The sequence below is a fragment of the Siphateles boraxobius genome, unplaced genomic scaffold, assembly GCF_051911475.1.
Source record: "Siphateles boraxobius isolate OS27281-9 unplaced genomic scaffold, OSU_SipBor_1 19, whole genome shotgun sequence".
NCBI lineage: Eukaryota > Metazoa > Chordata > Actinopteri > Cypriniformes > Leuciscidae > Siphateles > Siphateles boraxobius.
Window position 1 is genome coordinate 33,094,862 of NW_027508799.1, and position 17,639 is coordinate 33,112,500.

The window sequence follows — 17,639 nt, forward strand, 5'->3', positions numbered from 1 at the left end:
GTGATCGCTGTGAGTAAAACAGCAGATCTGACCACGTATGTCCATCTGTTAATATTTAGACACAGTGTTGGTTATTTTTCACAGTAAATGATCAGTGGTTGTTCAGTAACCACGTCATGGGTTAAAGCTGCGGTCCACTGCTGTAGAACATCCTGGGCCACAGGATACGCTCAGATCTTTGGAAACAGCAAGCATGTGCTTTTTAGCGTAGTCATGAATTGTGCTCAAAATGAATAATAACTTGATATCTGCTCTTAAAATTACTCATTAGTAGCTCTGCAAGGAATCTGCATAAGCAAAATTCCTCAAAAAGACTTCCAGAGAATTTGAACGCATATCATTCACAAAAAGCAACAACATTGTTTTGGTAACTTTTTAATAAGAGGCTTAGTTTTTACAACTCGTAGTGTGTTCTTTCAGGAATATCAATGAACTACTCAAACAACATGACATGACATGGGCGTTTCACATACTCCCGTTTCGTTACCGTTTCGCATAGTTCAGCCAAAAATGAAAATTCTGTCATCATTTACTCAACCTCAAGCTGTTCCAAAGATGTATGAGTTCCTTTCTTCTGCTGAACACAAAAGAAGATACTTATGTCGGTAACCAGACATTTGATGGGCGCCATTGTCGTCTGAGTATGAAAAAAAAAAAATCTTCCTTTGTGTTCAACAGAGGAAAGAAAACTCCTACAGGTTTGTATCAACTTGAGGGTGAGTAAATGATGACAGAATTTTCATTTTTGGCATTTTCAGCGCTTCAAAAACATGTTGTAAATATATTTCAATGACGCTCTTCACTGAGTGCGTACACAGATACAGACGGGAGCGTTTGAAAGCAGGACCGGGCCGCTGAAAGACGTCTGCTTGTGCTTTTCAAATCATGACAGAAAACTGCATTTTTCAGGCTAGACCAGCCAATGCAAAAACAAAAGGAGCTTCTGACTTCTAAGTTTCTATAGCAAGTGGAGCTTCTAACGGCAGCTGCAGCGACGCAATGACTTATGATTTGCCAATTGGCTATTTTTTTTTAGAAGGCAGGACGTATTCCACCATATTGTGCGTTGCACTTTCTCCTAATAGTAATATGAGTGCATGGTAACTGTATATTTTAAAGTCCTCCTGGGGTGAAAATCAAGTTTTTAATGTTGTTTATAGGCTATGTCTATGTTGTGTTTGTAATAAGCTTTAAAACAAACCCTGAGCAAATTCATAAGTCAAAACCACTGCTGAGTTTTTCTCCTTAAAACTGCAGTGGTCTAAAGACAGTCTCAAAAACGTAGTTTGAAATCGCTGGTGTTTCTGACGTCACAAACTACCTTGTAACCAATCAGATCAACGTGCAGGCGGCTTTAGCATAATATTGACAGGGAACTAGCAGGGGAGTCTCAAGAGAAGCCATGTTATCCCAGTATATTTTTCTATTGATGTGAAAAATCGGGTAGATTTAGCAATATAGCAAGTGTTTGATGTATATTACGATGTGATGAACTATATGCCTATTTCCACTGACGTTCCTAGTTGTTCAAAGCGTTTCTGATGATTGTTAGACAGCAGCTGCCTAACTCAGGAACATGGTTTGTGTAACATTAGAAACACATTATTAGCTGTTTGATAACATAGTCAAGCAAAAGGCTAATCATTTTAATAACCGTTATGTGTCCAACGTTGTAAAGAGCAATATCATTGTGCAGCGTTTACCTCAGCAAATTGGCAGAGTGAATCTCTGAGCTGGTGTGAGTGAGTGAGTGAGTGGAGGCGGGTCTAATTAGCATATTCATGTTTCCGCATATATTAAATGAAACAAGGGTGTAGTTACCTCAGAGAATGTCTAATAAGGGGAGAACTTCCACTCTCAGTAAACTTCCGGCTTCTGAACTGGTTGCAGTTCCACTCTGGTTCCATTTGAGGGCGCTCACAGGACGAGTGCAGAATGAATTGAGGTCAATGGAGCTAAACCCCTCAAAATCCACTTTTCTCAGGATATAATGTCTAGTAATCTGAATGTTGTATTCGAAAGGAGATGCAATGAAATTACACATTGCTGGGTGTTAGATTTTTTAGAGTCACTCATTTGCTTTAAAAAGTCTTTTAAAATGTCAATGACGTCATACACATCGTACGACCAGAGATACTGCTTTACGGCAATCCTTCAGTCACTTTTGTGCTTTCACGCTCTGCACTTTCTTTTCTCTGGAGGCATCGACAACACCGCTGACACAGGTAATACACGTGCTAGAAGAGTTTTTGTTTTGTTGTTGTAAAAGACCACACCAAAAATACACACACACACACATTCTGGACCCGCTTCGGATGCCACGATGCCATAAAGCGGTATCTCTGGTAGTAATCAGTCCTTCACTGACCAATCAGTGTTCATTAGCAGAATGCTAGCGTGTAATGGGCAACAACAACTCAACCTGTAAGAAATCGAAAGGACGTAAGTACTCGTTCATTCAACTTTCGACCTATAACCCACGTTGAACTTGCAAAACCTACAATCAAATCTGAGATTTCTCAACGGCAATTGGGTGAAAGAGACAAATTTAGCCGTCTAGCTTCATAGACTCCGATTCATTTTGCACTCATGGGCGATCGCCCCCAGTGGAACTCTTGTGGAACTACAACAAAAATTCGGTACAAAAGGACTTAGAGGGAGTGGCCAGGCTCTCCATAGTCAGGCTCTGGTTACATTCAAGCTATTTTAAAGCATGAAGAATTTTTTACACAGGAAAAATCCCCAAAAACGTTTAAATATGTAATTTTGGTGATCAAAGATGAGTTTTAAGGGATACAATTATTGACAACAGGGGGACTTTAGGTCTTCAGTTTTACCTGCTACAAAGTGGAGGAGGCACCCAGTGTGTGGTACTCGGGCTCGGGGCGCTCTGACTGTGGGTTAAGGCTTTGTGAGGGCTGTGTGGCGGTGGGCCGTCGCCCTGTGGAAGATCTGTGTCAGGTAGCTCCACTGAAGGGCTTTTGTTGGTGGGACTGTTGAGTGGAGAGCCCTGGACTGGAGGAGAGTGGCAGGGTGAAGCCAGAGGTGAGATGTTGGAAGAAGGGTAACCTGTCAGAGAGCAGAGGCATCACACTGGCACTGCCAAAGCCCATTTATCTCCTTTCACTTGACAAACACACACACACAGAGTGCTTTACCTCTTCGGCTCTTGCTATAGATGTGGTTGGTGGCGGAGGATGCAGCGTATGAAGCGGACATGGATCTGCTCTTGGAAATGGTGAGCATAACGGAGTTGTTCCATGAGTCACTGTTCACCAAACTGCAGAAGAGGCAGAGGAAAATTTCATGGTTTTACCTGGTATGTTGTTTCACTCACTGGAATTTTTTTTTTGACTTGACTTGTTTTCCAGTAAACACTCTTACATCAATAATCTGTTTGCATGAAGGCTTTTCAATCTGATTACTAACAGATTATTTGGGTGCATGTAAATGTAACCATTGTGTCCTCGATGAAGATACTTCACCTTAATTCAACAAGGCATAACCGTTTACCTCTCAAAAAGGAAAGTTCACAATGCACTTTCCAGGGTTATAAAAGTCCGAGTGGTGTATTTTTGGAGAAGGGTTCAGACTTGAATTTTCCTGCCAACTTTACAGGATCCGAGCGAACAGGCCTCCTGCTGTGGGAACACTCTTCAGATATCCATTAAGGAGACCTGCCGCTTTAAGACCAGCCTCAACATGGTAATGGAGGCAACCGGGTGACCCTCCATTTTTCACCGGGGTTTTTATTTCGACAGGATCTGAATCTAAACACATCCCTGGCTCTCGTGTCTCCAGGAAGCCTCTTTAAACTCTCTGTCTACACAGTGCAGATGGCTATCTGGATATCCGTATTAATGGGCTGAACTTTAGCTGGGCTGTATAACTCAAGCTGAAATAAGAGATATAAAAGGTGGAGAAATGACCAAAGATGGACATTAGTGAATCTGAATCAAACATTCAGACGGAGCGAGACAGCGTGTAGGAGCTCTGGAAAGTTCAAGCGCTTGACGGCGATCCGCAACAGCTGTGCGAAACACTAACGTACGAGACAATGATGACAAACAAAACAAGATGAGGTCAAACGGATAAAAGTGGTTTCAGATAAATCCCCAGAAACTCTCTGTGGACTCATATTTTCAGAAAGTGCTGTTGCTTCAAAACACTTCATGAGTCAGCGGGCAGCGAACCTGAGAAGTATTTGGACAAGTGTGCTAATGTCAATGCAGTAGATTATAAAAAGCGCAAGCATACTTCTCAAACAAACATTTCAGTGTTTGTTAGGTTTGAAATAATAAAACAATATATAACGGCTTCTAAATGTGTTTGTGAATCGTTTCTCTGTTAGGACACCTGCTTGAACTTGAGGACAATTGACTTCAGACATCCACTGAAAATCACCAACAGCTGAATAACCCTTTCCCCACCAGCGTTTTTTAAAAGGTTGCCAGCCAGCGCCAGCATTTTTGATAATTTTCACAAAATGGCCACCAGAATATTTTGTTTTATGAATTTCTGAGCATCAAAAGAAAGAAGAAAAAAAAAACCAAACAAAAACATTTTATTCTAGATTAATGCAGTCTTTTTTTTATCAACACTTGAATGTGGATAAGTTACATAAAAAAAGCAACATTTTGAACAAAAAGATGAGAAAATCGTATTTTGTCAACGACTTCAATACATGCATAAACAATGCCTCTATCACTTGTTTTTGCTTCCTTTTCATCTGTTTTAAAGGGGCATTCGGCAACTATTTCAACTTAATAAAAGCATTTAGAAACCATTTGGATGGCTTAATAACCTGTTCTGGTGAGGATGGTGACTTTCCCCGCTCCCCCCAACGTTGCTAGGCGGAAAACCAACCTTGCAACATGGGGACTAACGTCCCGGTAAGTTGGAAATAGGAAGTCTCGTGAGAAGCGAGAACGAGCGAGAAACACAAACTGCTTTACGGCAATTCAACATAAACACACACGCCGCCCTCAATGTGTATGATGTATTACCCACCTCGGTAGACATAGCTCCACATGATAAAGTTGGCCGGCTCCGATAATAACAAATGCATATGAGCAGCGGTAGAAAGGGGGAGGAGGGGCCGCAAGTGAGTTTTTTTATGACATTGTTAGGAAATATACGCCTCACAGCTGTAGGGGGAGCTCCTTGACAAAACATGCGACAACAAAAGTGAAAATCAGCGAAGAAATAGCTAGAGTTGCCGAATGCCCCTTTAATCTGTAGATTCTTTACTCTTTCAGAAGATGCGTAACAGTGCCCCCAACTGTATGTAACAGTAAAACCAGGGATTGCCGGAAAAATCCATCAATGATGGGCATGCGTTGTGTCATAAATTATGGAAAATTCCGTTAATTGGAAAGAGTTAAAAGACACACTGAGTAAAAACAGTGAGATAGTGAAAAAGATTCTGCAGCATTTGAGATTATTTTGCAATGACATTTTTAATTGTCCAAATACAAGTTAAAGATTTGGGCTGCTCACCAAAAGGATGTACAAAAGTTTAAACTAGAATCCCCACTGCTATCAAAGCACTTTAATTCAACATGAAACGGCATTTTACTTTCACAATATGACATATTTCTGGTTGAAAAAAAAATCTATGACAAAAGAATGTAGGGTGGGACTTGATTTTAGGAATTGATATAGAAATTGATCAAGTCATTAATACATGAATTGCTATTAATTCAATGTGTCATTGTGTATTAATTCCTTAACAACATATTTTATTAACTAATAGTGTAAATTAGTGTGTTAATTACCACAATTAGTTAAAGCTATGCACTTCAACTACCAGTTGTCTGCATTAATTAATCATTAGCTAATGATTTGCAAAGGTTTCATTATGTTATGACTTTACTTGTTGAGGCATTATGAAACATGTGCGTTGCACACTAGAACAGAGCATAGCATCATTGTGCTGTTACTTATTGCGTTAATGATAACTGGCATTAAATGACTGGGTTTACTATTGGCAAAACTTTAGAAAGTCTAAAATCAGGGGCAAAGTTAACCAGTAAGCAAGGTAAACGACTGCTTAGGGCCCCGGGGAATCTGGGGGCCCCATCTGATATTGGGGAAACAAATTTGGTAAACGCTCTAGTGCATATTTGTGTTTGCGCTCTGGAGAGCATCAAAGGTTTCTATTTTCAATATGTTTGGCAGTGTTCAACAATGCAGCCAATCACAGACATGTATGTTGATTTCTTGAATGCAATGGCCAATCACAGATGTTTAAGTTAGAATACATTAACTGCTCAAAACGGTGGAGTTTTTGTTCAGTGCCGAGTTCTGTGCGCCTGCAAATCCTCTCATTGTAACAAACGAAGTGGTAACATTTTACAATACGGGTGCACTAATATGCATTAATTCATGTTTAACTAATGCACAGATAATCATGAGTTAATGTATGATTTATGAAGAACTAAACCATTAATTAATTATTACTGCATCAGCAACTAATAAAGAGTCTATATGATTAATAGATTAAGTAATACATGAATTGCTATTAATTCAGTGTGTCATTGTGTATTAATTCCTTAATAACATATTTTATTAACTAATAGTGTAAATTAGTGTGTTAATTACCACAATTAGTTAAAGCTATACACTTCAACTACCAGTTGTCTGCATTAATTAATCATTAGCTAATGATTTGCAAAGGTTTCATTATGTTATGACTTTACTTGTTGAGACACATCATTATTAACTAGTCATTTAGTAATTGTATAATTTACACATGAATTTGCACTAACAATGAAGTAATTAATCATGTATTAATGGAAGTTGAAATACAAGGCTTTGGCTCATTCTGGTAATTAAAATATTAATTAACACTATTAGTTAAAATAATGAGTTATTAGGGAATTAATTCACAATTACATATTTAATGAATAACAATTCATGTATGAACTAATACATTAACCATACAGACTCTTAATTAGTTCCTAATGTGGTAATCATTAATGAATAGCTTAGATAATCATTAGTTACACATTAATTCAGTATTATCTGTGCATTAGCTAAGCATGAATTAATGCTTATTAGTGCACCCATATTGTAAAGTGTTACCAACAAAGTTTAGACTGTGACATGTGACATGTGACTGTGGTGTAAACTATAAATGATAATCAAAATGTAAAATGATATGATCATGTAAAAAGAAATGATTATTCATCTTTAGCTTTTAACTTAAGTTGTTCATTTGTGATTATCATGATGAACAAAACGTGTAAGAGTCGTAAACTTTTGTTAGCTTATTTTCTGCAATAATTCAAAAGGCGATGGAAAAATCGTATTGTGTTTTTTGTTGTTGAGGGAAGGGTGATCCAAACTATAAGTACTGTACGTCATTATTGCAGCGCTCAGCCTAGAAGATGTCAGCCAAAAGGAAAGTTGTGACTAAACGAGGACTGAATAATAATACTGTGTACTGTAAGTCAGTTTGATGGCAGTGTGCATTGCATCTGGATCAGAACGGAGGCGTTCATTACCTGCTGGAAGGGCCATCGTGAGGTGTTTTGATGCTGGCACTGCGGTCTCGTCGGACCGGCCCAGGTTCGAGCGTGGGCAGGCCCGTGGCTGAGGTCGTGGTGGTCCACGTGGAAGAAATCCGTCTCAAAAGCCCCGGATGCAAACTTCGCCTCAAACGCTGTTATTCAAAAGAGGACATACATCAAGTTTAGACTAAAACAGATCTGACAGTGGAGCAAAACACTTAGAGACACAAATTCTCCGCGAAGGTCAGTTTTGAAGCTTGTCAAATGTCACATCAACAGTAACAATCAATTAACACTGACCCAGACGGAATAAAACCACATGTGTATGACAACCCAAAGGCCAAGTTAACACTTTTTGGCAGTGCAGTTGTTAAACAAATCACTTGCATTTTGCGTAAATGATGTCAAACTTAGTGTACGAGTGTGTGTATTTAGAGAGCGAGTCTGTGCGTTCATCTGCCAAACATCTGAGGGCGACAGATGACAGCGGTCCATCAGAGAATACGGGGCCCTTCCCCCAACTGGGAAGAAGGGAACAGAACAGATGGAAGACCCTGGAGAAATGCATCATCGCTCTGCTTCTTTACATCACAAGCTGTGAACCAATCAAAAAGCGTAGGGGATTTGGAAAGTGTATTCGGTATAAAATAGAGTAGCACTTAAAGGCACAGTGAACATTCTGGCATTATTTACTCACCCTTCTTGTGTTTCACAGAAGAAACGCACAAATACTTGTTACCACATGGGGAATGAGGGGTTTACAGTCTGAATAACACATCTGGTTTGTCGGCACATTTAATATATTACAAGGAAACTCCAGTACAGTAACGCTTCACAGCCACGGCAAGTATGTTAAGCATGTGCACAAGTGCACTGCATTGATCAATTAAAGTAAATTTTAAGTCCCCCTGTGGTGAAAATCAAGTTTTTAATGTTGTTTATATGTCAATGTGGTGTTTTTAATAAGACATACCATCCACGCATAAATTTAGCAGTTAACACTATGTCTGAGTATTTTCTTCTTAAAACGGCAGTGTACCAAAGACGTGCTTTGAAACCACCCGTTTCCTACCATCTCAAACATGTGACCAACGTGCTGAGCGGGGCTTTTCCTATCATTATTTGTAAGGATGATGATTTTTAAAAGGCAGCTATCTGACTCTGAGATGGCGAACATGAACATGGTTTGTGTAACATTATTACCTGTGTGATAACGTAGTCAAGCCCAAGGTTAATCATATCAACTACTGTTATGCGTCAACTTTTATTCAAATTCTGAATGGAATAGCCTAGAAAGCATGCAAAGACAGCTCCCTTTTTAATCACTAAAAAGCTGTCACTCATCTCAAGTGAACGATCTCAATGTATCAATTAATCTCTTAATTACATCGTGTCTAATGAGAGGATTCATGAGCATGCAGAACTTCATGTAAAAACTACAACATGGCTATATGGCTCGCCGCTGCAAAAACACGTTGTAAATAAAAAACATTTGATGTTCTCCAAACAAGATGTACCAAATCTGTTTCGTTAAAATTATATTATTATAGTATAAACTGCTTTTGTTTGTCAGGCCTGCCTGTCTAATTCGCTCTTCCTCTTCTTCTTCTGAATCAGTTTCTGGTTCAAATATAAACTGTTTACTAAAGTTGAGCGAGTTGATCAGGTAATCCGAGCTGACTGGAGGCGGGGCTAATTTGCATATTCATGTATCCACGTATACTAAATGAAGCAGGGCTGTAGAGTTATATTCAACCTATTTCAAAGCATAAAGAAATTATCATATGAGAAAAACATCATTGTGAGTTTTAAAGGATAAAATTAACTTTAAGTATGTTTTTGACCGTATAAAATTGTACAATGGTGTACAAAAAATTTCAGAACTGCAAGAGTCAGGGCAGGGTAACTCTCTTGACAGCAGCATGAATATTTCAGATGCTGTGAGTAGAGAACCAGAGGGCATATCCGTACACCCCCAACCCCAATCCTCCTACCGCCCCCAGTGCTGGCACTTAAGAGTACATGCCCTGGGCATTCTGGGATACCACCACCTTCCCATTACAGACCAACGGGGCGAGAGCCGGGTTCAGGAGTCACAGATTATGCTTATTTTTAGCTGATTCAACAATCTATAGCCACAAACATGAAAACATCTCAGTGATCCGAGCGTCTGGTATTAATTCAGCTGGAATGGCTGTCAGCTGAAGTTGGGAGGAACATTTTTGAGTGGATGTAGCAGGCCTGATGTCGGAGAAGGTGCTCGGGACGCGTGTCTCCTCTCCTGCCGTGGCGTCTCTCGCTCACACCGACAGACTGTCAGTGTTGCAGAGGTTCAACGCTTCTGCGTCTGTGAGCTGAGTCTCGTTCGATCTTCTCCAGCTGGAGTGACAGCGCAGGGACATAGTCTACACTAACCTACACGAGGGCATCTCACAAAACCGCTCGAGAACATGTCTGGATATTAAAGGACATTTGGTTAAAAATATTGAGCTACAGTAGTTGCAGTACAGTATATTTGTTTTTTAATGACCATGCTGGATTCAACAATCAAAATGTGAGAAAAAATATTTAATATTTTATGAGGGAAGAATAAAACACTAAACTTATTTAGCAAAAAAATTTTTTTTTAAAAAATGATTATGCAAAAAGAAAAAAGAAAAAAAGAAACCATTTACTCTGCAAATTCTTTCCCATATTGAAAAATTATCAGTTTAAAGACCATATTGTCTCTGATATACAGGTCCTTCTCAAAAAATTAGCATATTGTGATAAAGTTAATTATTTTCCATAATGTAATGATAAAAATTAAACTTTCATATATTTTAGATTCATTGCACACCAACTGAAATATTTCAGGTCTTTTATTGTTTTAATACTGATGATTTTGGCATACAGCTCATGAAAACCCAAAATTCCTGTCTCAAAAAATTAGCATATCATGAAAAGGGTCTCTAAACAAGCTATTAACCTCATCCTCTGAATCAACTAATTAACTCTAAACACCTGCAAAAGATTCCTGAGGCTTTTAAAAACTCCCAGCCTGTTTCATTACTCAAAACCGCAATCATGGGTAAGACTGCCGACCTGACTGCTGTCCAGAAGGCCATCATTGACACCCTCAAGCAAGAGGGTAAGACAGAAAGAAATTTCTGAACAAATAGGCTGTTCCCAGAGTGCTGTATCAAGGCACCTCAGTGGGAAGTCTGTGGGAAGGAAAAAGTGTGGCAAAAAACGCTGCACAACGAGAAGAAGTGACCGGACCCTGAGGAAGATTGTGGAGAAGGACCGATTCCAGACCTTGGGGGACCTGCGGAAGCAGTGGACTGAGTCTGGAGTAGAAACATCCAGAGCCACCGTGCACAGGCGTGTGCAGGAAATGGGCTACAGGTGCCGCATTCCCCAGGTCAAGCCACTTCTGAACCAGAAACAGCGGCAGAAGCGCCTGACCTGGGCTACAGAGAAGCAGCACTGGACTGTTGCTCAGTTTTGCATGTCATTCGGAAATCAAGGTGCCAGAGTCTGGAGGAAGACTGGGGAGAAGGAAATGCCAAAATGCCTGTAGTCCAGTGTCAAGTACCCACAGTCAGTGATGGTCTGGGGTGCCATGTCAGCCGCTGGTGTTAGTGCACTGTGTTTTATCAAGGGCAGGGCCAATGCAGCTAGCTATCAGGAGATTTTGGAGCACTTCATGCTTCCATCTGCTGAAAAGCTTTATGGAGATGAAGATTTCATTTTTCAGCACGACCTGGCACCTGCTCACAGTGCCAAAACCACTGGTAAATGGTTTACTGACCATGGTATTACTGTGCTCAATTGGCCTGCCAACTCTCCTGACCTGAACCCCATAGAGAATCTGTGGGATATTGTGAAGAGAAAGTTGAGAGACGCAAGACCCAACACTCTGGATGAGCTTAAGGCCGCTATCGAAGCATCCTGGGCCTCCATAACACCTCAGCAGTGCCACAGGCTGATTGCCTCCATGCCACGCCGCATTGAAGCAGTCATTTCTGCAAAAGGATTCCCGACCAAGTATTGACTATTGTGTGCATAACTGAACATAATTATTTGAAGGTTGACTTTTTTTTTTGTATTAAAAACACTTCTTTTATTGGTCGGATGAAATATGCTAATTTTTTGAGACAGGAATTTTGGGTTTTCATGAGCTGTATGCCAAAATCATCAGTATTAAAACAATAAAACACCTGAAATATTTCAGTTGGTGTGCAATGAATCTAAAATATATGAAAGTTTAATTTTTATCATTACATTATGGAAAATAATGAACTTTATCACAATATGCTAATTTTTTGAGAAGGACCTGTATATTTTTTTTTAAATAAAGCAATTATACATTTTTTTGTGCTGCCTTTATGTTGATTTAAATAATTATTACTTTATTATTATTACTACACTGCAAAAAAATATTTTTGTCTTGTTTTCCTTTACAAATTTTTAAACATTCTTAAATTAGGACATTTACTTAAGGACATTTTTTTTGTAGTGTACTTGTAGTAGTAATTATAAAAAATATATTACTTATTTGTACTTTTACTAAATGAGCGTTCTTTATGGAAAACATAATTCTTTACTTGTTTTGACTTTTAATTTTGGGATGCAACATGACCCGTGATAGTTTTTGCAGGATTCGCCAATATGGCTGCATCAACGCCGTTTATGTGCATATCACAAACTTACAGGATTTAAAAGAATCCTTTAATACCAGTTCAGACCATCAACAGAAAACAGCAAAGCAACAACCCATACAAATTCACACCCTTTCTATTCAACCATTTAAGCATTTTTGTGCAAACTAGATTCCTACAGGGAGTTCAAATCACACCCTCAACTCTAGGACACAGAATAAATGTTCTTTATGGTTATCATTTTGTCATTTTACAGCAAAATACCAGTGATTACAGGTATAAAAAAAATCCTCAAGAGATGTGAAATTGCTCCTGAAATATATTTAGCATTTTTCTTGAATATTAAACAAAAAAACTCCTACATACTGTAGGAAATTATATTTAAATTATATATTTGCGTATATAATTCAAAATAATCAAGCATGCTACATCCTTGTGTTTACTTAGTGAAAAACAAGGTGATTGGATTGGATTTATACTCATAGATTAAACATTTTCAATCTAAAACAAAAACATTTTAAGCCAAAAATTACAGTAGTACATCAATATACAGTAATATATTAAATATCATTATAAAGGCTGAAAAACATCAAGATACATATATAGTTTTTATTAGGGCTGAGCTATATGTATATATCATCCCTAATAAAAACTAACAAAACCTGCAGCGAATAGTCAGGCCCTGAGAGTGCAGTGAACTGGTCGGTCAGTTCAACAACTTTCTATATTAGTTCTCAAATAGATTAGCATTTTAAACGTCTGGGACACAGGTATGCACTTGCTCAAAATCCTAAAGTAGGAAAATACTGGAGGAATCAGCCTTTAAATCTTAATAGTACTTTCTAAGATGGGGAGCTCATGCATGTATAATGCGTTAAAGGTTCGCAGTTTGTGACCCACAGTTAACTATCGTTGCATGTTTACCGGCTTCGGAGAAATGGACGTTCAGTCAGCAGTGCTGCAGTATCCAGAAATGTAACACCTCAAGAAAAGTGTTTTTCTTTTTCGAGTTAAAATATACAGAGAAAGTGATTTGGGATTTATGTGAAAAATCCCCGTTTCCTGTCAAGGCCAAAGCTAATGCCCCGGTGCCAAACTGGACACCCAGACAGGCCACAAGTATTTCCTCCGAGGAGCTGCCGCGCGCCGTGACCTTCTATGAATCGTGTCACCATCAGTGGAAGCGAAATCGTTCCTTGCGTTTCATGCCGATATTTCTGCTGTTGACACAGCTGCAGCACTGACAGATAAAACGAGGCTTAAAGAACCAGACTCGCTCGTGTTTTTCTTCACACAGCCAAAATATCACATTATATATGCTGTGGAAAAATAATAGAGCTCTGAATTCTGTTCACCATCGGAGCGTAGTGCGGTGTGACCTACATATGGACCAGGTGTAATGAATGGGCGTTAATAAACATCTCCTAATGTTGTTTGCTGAGCACTGCAGCATGGGAAAAGAGCTGGAGAGCTGTGCACCGGCCGCTAGTGACTTTAGCCTCAGCTACTCTTTAAGTGCCGGCATGCATTTTTAACTGCAGTGCTGGTGAAACATTAAAAGGCTTCTGTGAGAATGTGCGTCATTGTCCGCTACATTAGAGACCTGCCATGCTGGCGTGAATGAGGACGGAACGTGTGTGTGTGTGTGTGTGAGTGTGATGAAAAACACAGAGCATTAGCCGTGGCAGTAAACCATTAAACAATGGATTACTTTTCTTTTGTCGGAAAGTCTTCACGGGTTCCACCAAGATAACGCGAGCTATTCAAAAATTACGCTGCAGAAAATAATGTAAAAACAGAAAACCAGAAGTCTAATCGACCCTTCGCTAAGCCTCGTTCCCCACTGGACAAGCTTTACAGAACGTCCCATAGGTGTTTTTGCATGATCTTCAGTGGAATTGGCTCATAAAGTGACTGGATATTACTCTTACTTTGGCTGGAATTAATTGGGGCATGTCAAAGCTTTTACTATTCTTATAGTTAAAGTAAAACTATTCTCAAAGCGTTTTACTATTCTTTACTTATCATTAAAGAAATTTGCCAGTCATTTCCTTTTAAACTGAAGAATCAAAAAAGTGACAAGCGATTACTTTAGTGCAAGTGAACAGAACTGATTCAGGTGTTTACTAACACATTTACTATGGCTCTATGAGTCTTATCAATACTGAAATGAATAAACAGAGCAAATATGCTCTACTGTACTGAATGTTTACTGTATTTGTGCATACTGTATATTCCATTTAAAACTACAGACTTCCATTATAGAATGCCAAAAGCTGATAATAGAACACAGAAGTAAGTACAGTATTACATTAATTTTCTCCATAGAGAAAGCATTGCAAATGACATAATCAGAAACAGCCTCCACAACAAAATATAGGCTATTGTACCATATAGCGTACCATCATTTATGATTCAGTTACAGTACATCATTTGAAATGATTCAGGGGATGCATAGTTCATAAATAAAATAGTGACTTTTTTCAAATACATTTTTGCATCAAAGCAAAATAAAAATTTGTAGAAGAAAAGTTGGTAGATTTTTTTCATGGCTACAATTCTTTACTGAAGAATTTTAAAAGTCACCATGAAATAAAATGTCACCTTATTCAATCTTCTTTCAAAATGCATGTTATAGGTATTGTTGTGAACAATTAATCTGTGCAAATGTGTTATTTTATACAAATTGTATTCAACCTCATAATGTTTAATTAATGCAGGGTATCTGTAGAATTTCAAAATTATATTTAAGGCTTGTAAAGACCTTTTTTTAAAACCCGCACAAACAAAATGAATACAAAGTCAGAGTTTGGATAAAAGGTTTTATAAAATAGTAAACCTCACATTTCAGCCATTTTTTAAGGAAAGGCATGAGTCAAAATTTAAAATGATTCTATTTATATTCATTTAAAATATGATATATACATTCCTGGGTACAGTATTTAGTTGTCTTTAAATGGTCTTAACCCTTTAAATCACAAATCTCTGGTCAGGAAATTAGCAAGAATTGCACAAATACTGTAGATAAAGTAAATTAGCATGGAATAGCCTTCCCCAACTTGCAGATAGCTTCTCACAGGAAGAAGAGCCAGTGTTGTTACGCTCAACACTGTAAAAAATTATATGATCAATAAGTTATGACAACATATATTTGTACATTGCTGTAACTCATCAAAATAAGTTAAGCAATTGTCAACTCATTTTTACAAGTCACAAGATCAACTTTAAAAAAAAAAGTTTTTAATGTAATTTAAGTTAAAATGACTTAAACGTCCAAGTTGATTGTACTTAAAAATGTGAGACCAAATATTCACTTATATATTCAACTTTTCATTTGTTGGAAGCAGCCATCCTGCAATATTCTCCTGTACTCCAAAGCATTAAATGACCTTTCACAGTGAAGTAGCTCACCAATACCTCTTTCAATCTTACTCAGTTGATTGATAGTCCAACTCGTCCAAACCTCAAGTGCCCTGAAAAGTCCTCTTTACTTGATTTGTTTTTAACCAATGCTCCACACAAATTCTCAGATATAGGTGTGTTTGCAAATGACTTGAGTGATCACTGTATAATTGAGGCAGTTAGGAATGCTAAAATCCCGAAACAGAGGCACGGATTATTTTTAAAGGGATATGAAGCATTTCTGTGAACAAGCCTTTCTACATGATCTGTTTCATTTTGATTGGAACAAAATCTATCTTATAGACAAAGTAGAATTGGCCTGGAATTATTTTTATGATGGTTTTCTAAGGATCATAGACAAGCATGCCCCTGTACGTAAATTCAGAGTCAAAGGCCGAAATAATCCCTGGTTTTCTCCTGAAATCTCATGCCTTCTCAAAGATAGAAATGCTGCCTGGTCAAGGGCCAGGAAATCAAAGAGTGATACTGACTGGGTTTATTTTCGGAAATTGAGAAATAGGTTTACATCTCTCATTAAAAAGTCAAAATCAGAGTATTTCGTAAATGAGACTACAAAAAATCTAAATAATCCTAGCAAGTTCTGGAAAATTATTAAAGCCTCTTTTGGAAATATTAACAGTAGTGAACTGCCTCTTCATGTTATGATTGATTCAGGCAAGGTGACTGATAAACAAAAAATGTTAGCTTGCTTTAATGAGCATTTTATTTCTTCAGGATCCCTATTTGAATCCTTACGTCCTGCTTCTTCTGGTTCCTGTGTACAGGAGAACCTTTCTAACCCGTGTTTACCTTCAGAAAAACTATTTTATATATCTCCTTTATCAATTAATAAAGTTCATAAAGCCCTTCAGGAATTAGACACAAAAAAGTCTGCTGGTCCTGCCAATTTAGATCCTTTCTTTCTAAAGTTAGCAGCTGACTTTCTTGCGGAGCCTTTATCATATATTTTTAACTTAACAATTGTCGAAAACGACATCCCTAAAGTATGGAAGTCAGCCCATGTTACACCATTACTAAAAGGGGGCAATGCATCTATTTTAAATAACTATAGACTTATTTCGAAGCTGTGTATTTTAGCTAAACTCCTTGAGAGCCTGATTGGTGAGCAGCTAAAGGAATTTTTAAACATAAATGACATCTTATCACCTTTTCAATCAGGGTTTAGGAAACAACATAGCACCATATCTGCAACATTAAAGGTGATAAATGATATTGCTGGGGCTTTGGATAATAGAAAAATATGTGCTGCGCTGTTTATAGATCTTTCAAAGGCGTTTGATACGGTTGATCACTGCATTCTTGTGAATAGTCTAGTGAGCATTGGCTTGTCTAAGCATTCGGTAGATTGGTTTGCAAATTATTTGTCAGGTAGAACCCAAAGTGTTCGGGTAGCTGGTTCTGTTTCCTCATTCTTGCCTATTTACAAGGGGGTTCCTCAGGGCTCAGTATTAGGTCCCATATTATTTTCAATTTATATAAACAAACTTTGTGAAAATTTATCGAATTCTGTGTATCATTTTTATGCTGATGATACTGTTATTTACTGTACTGCATTATCTACTGCACAAGCCTTTGAACTTTTGCAGTCTGCATTCAATATTGTTCAGGAACGTTTAAAACAGCTTAAGCTCGTCTTATATGTACACAAGTCAAAAATAATGGTATTTACAAACTCAAAGCAACTTCCAGTTTCATCTGCAAGGATTTTAACTTTTGAAGGAAATGAAATTGAGTTAGTTAACAGTTATAAATATTTGGGTATAATCATTGATTCTAAATTATGTTTTAGAAATCATGTTAGCAATCTGGTTTCTAAGCTTAAGATAAAGCTTGGCTATCTTTACAGATCAAAATCATGCTTATCCATCCGCGCAAGAAAATATCTGGAGATGGCCACTTTTCTTCCCATATTAGACTACGGTGATCTGATATATATGAATGCTTCTGCCCAATGTTTGAAGAAACTGGATGTTGTGTATCATTGTGCATTACGTTTTTTCACTGGTTGTGGTTATAGGACACATCATTGTATCCTTTATTATACAGCTAAATGGCCTTC

The 17,639-nt window shown here is 38.0% G+C and overlaps 1 protein-coding gene across 5 annotated transcripts in view; it reads right to left on the reverse strand.

The window, feature by feature from the left end:
* Positions 1-17,639, reverse strand: part of pde3a (phosphodiesterase 3A, cGMP-inhibited) — a 97,762-nt gene that overhangs the window by 17,832 nt on the left and 62,291 nt on the right. For 2 of the 5 annotated variants that reach the window (XM_077235130.1, XM_077235129.1), the window contains 3 exons: positions 7,509-7,666; positions 3,159-3,280; positions 2,838-3,069 (listed from right to left, as the gene is read on the reverse strand). In XM_077235130.1, the coding sequence (XP_077091245.1) occupies positions 2,838-3,069; positions 3,159-3,280; positions 7,509-7,666 (512 nt within the window). The remainder of the gene's footprint in view (positions 1-2,837; positions 3,070-3,158; positions 3,281-7,508; positions 7,667-17,639) is intronic. The other 3 variants (XM_077235133.1, XM_077235132.1, XM_077235131.1) reach the window with 2 other exon arrangements.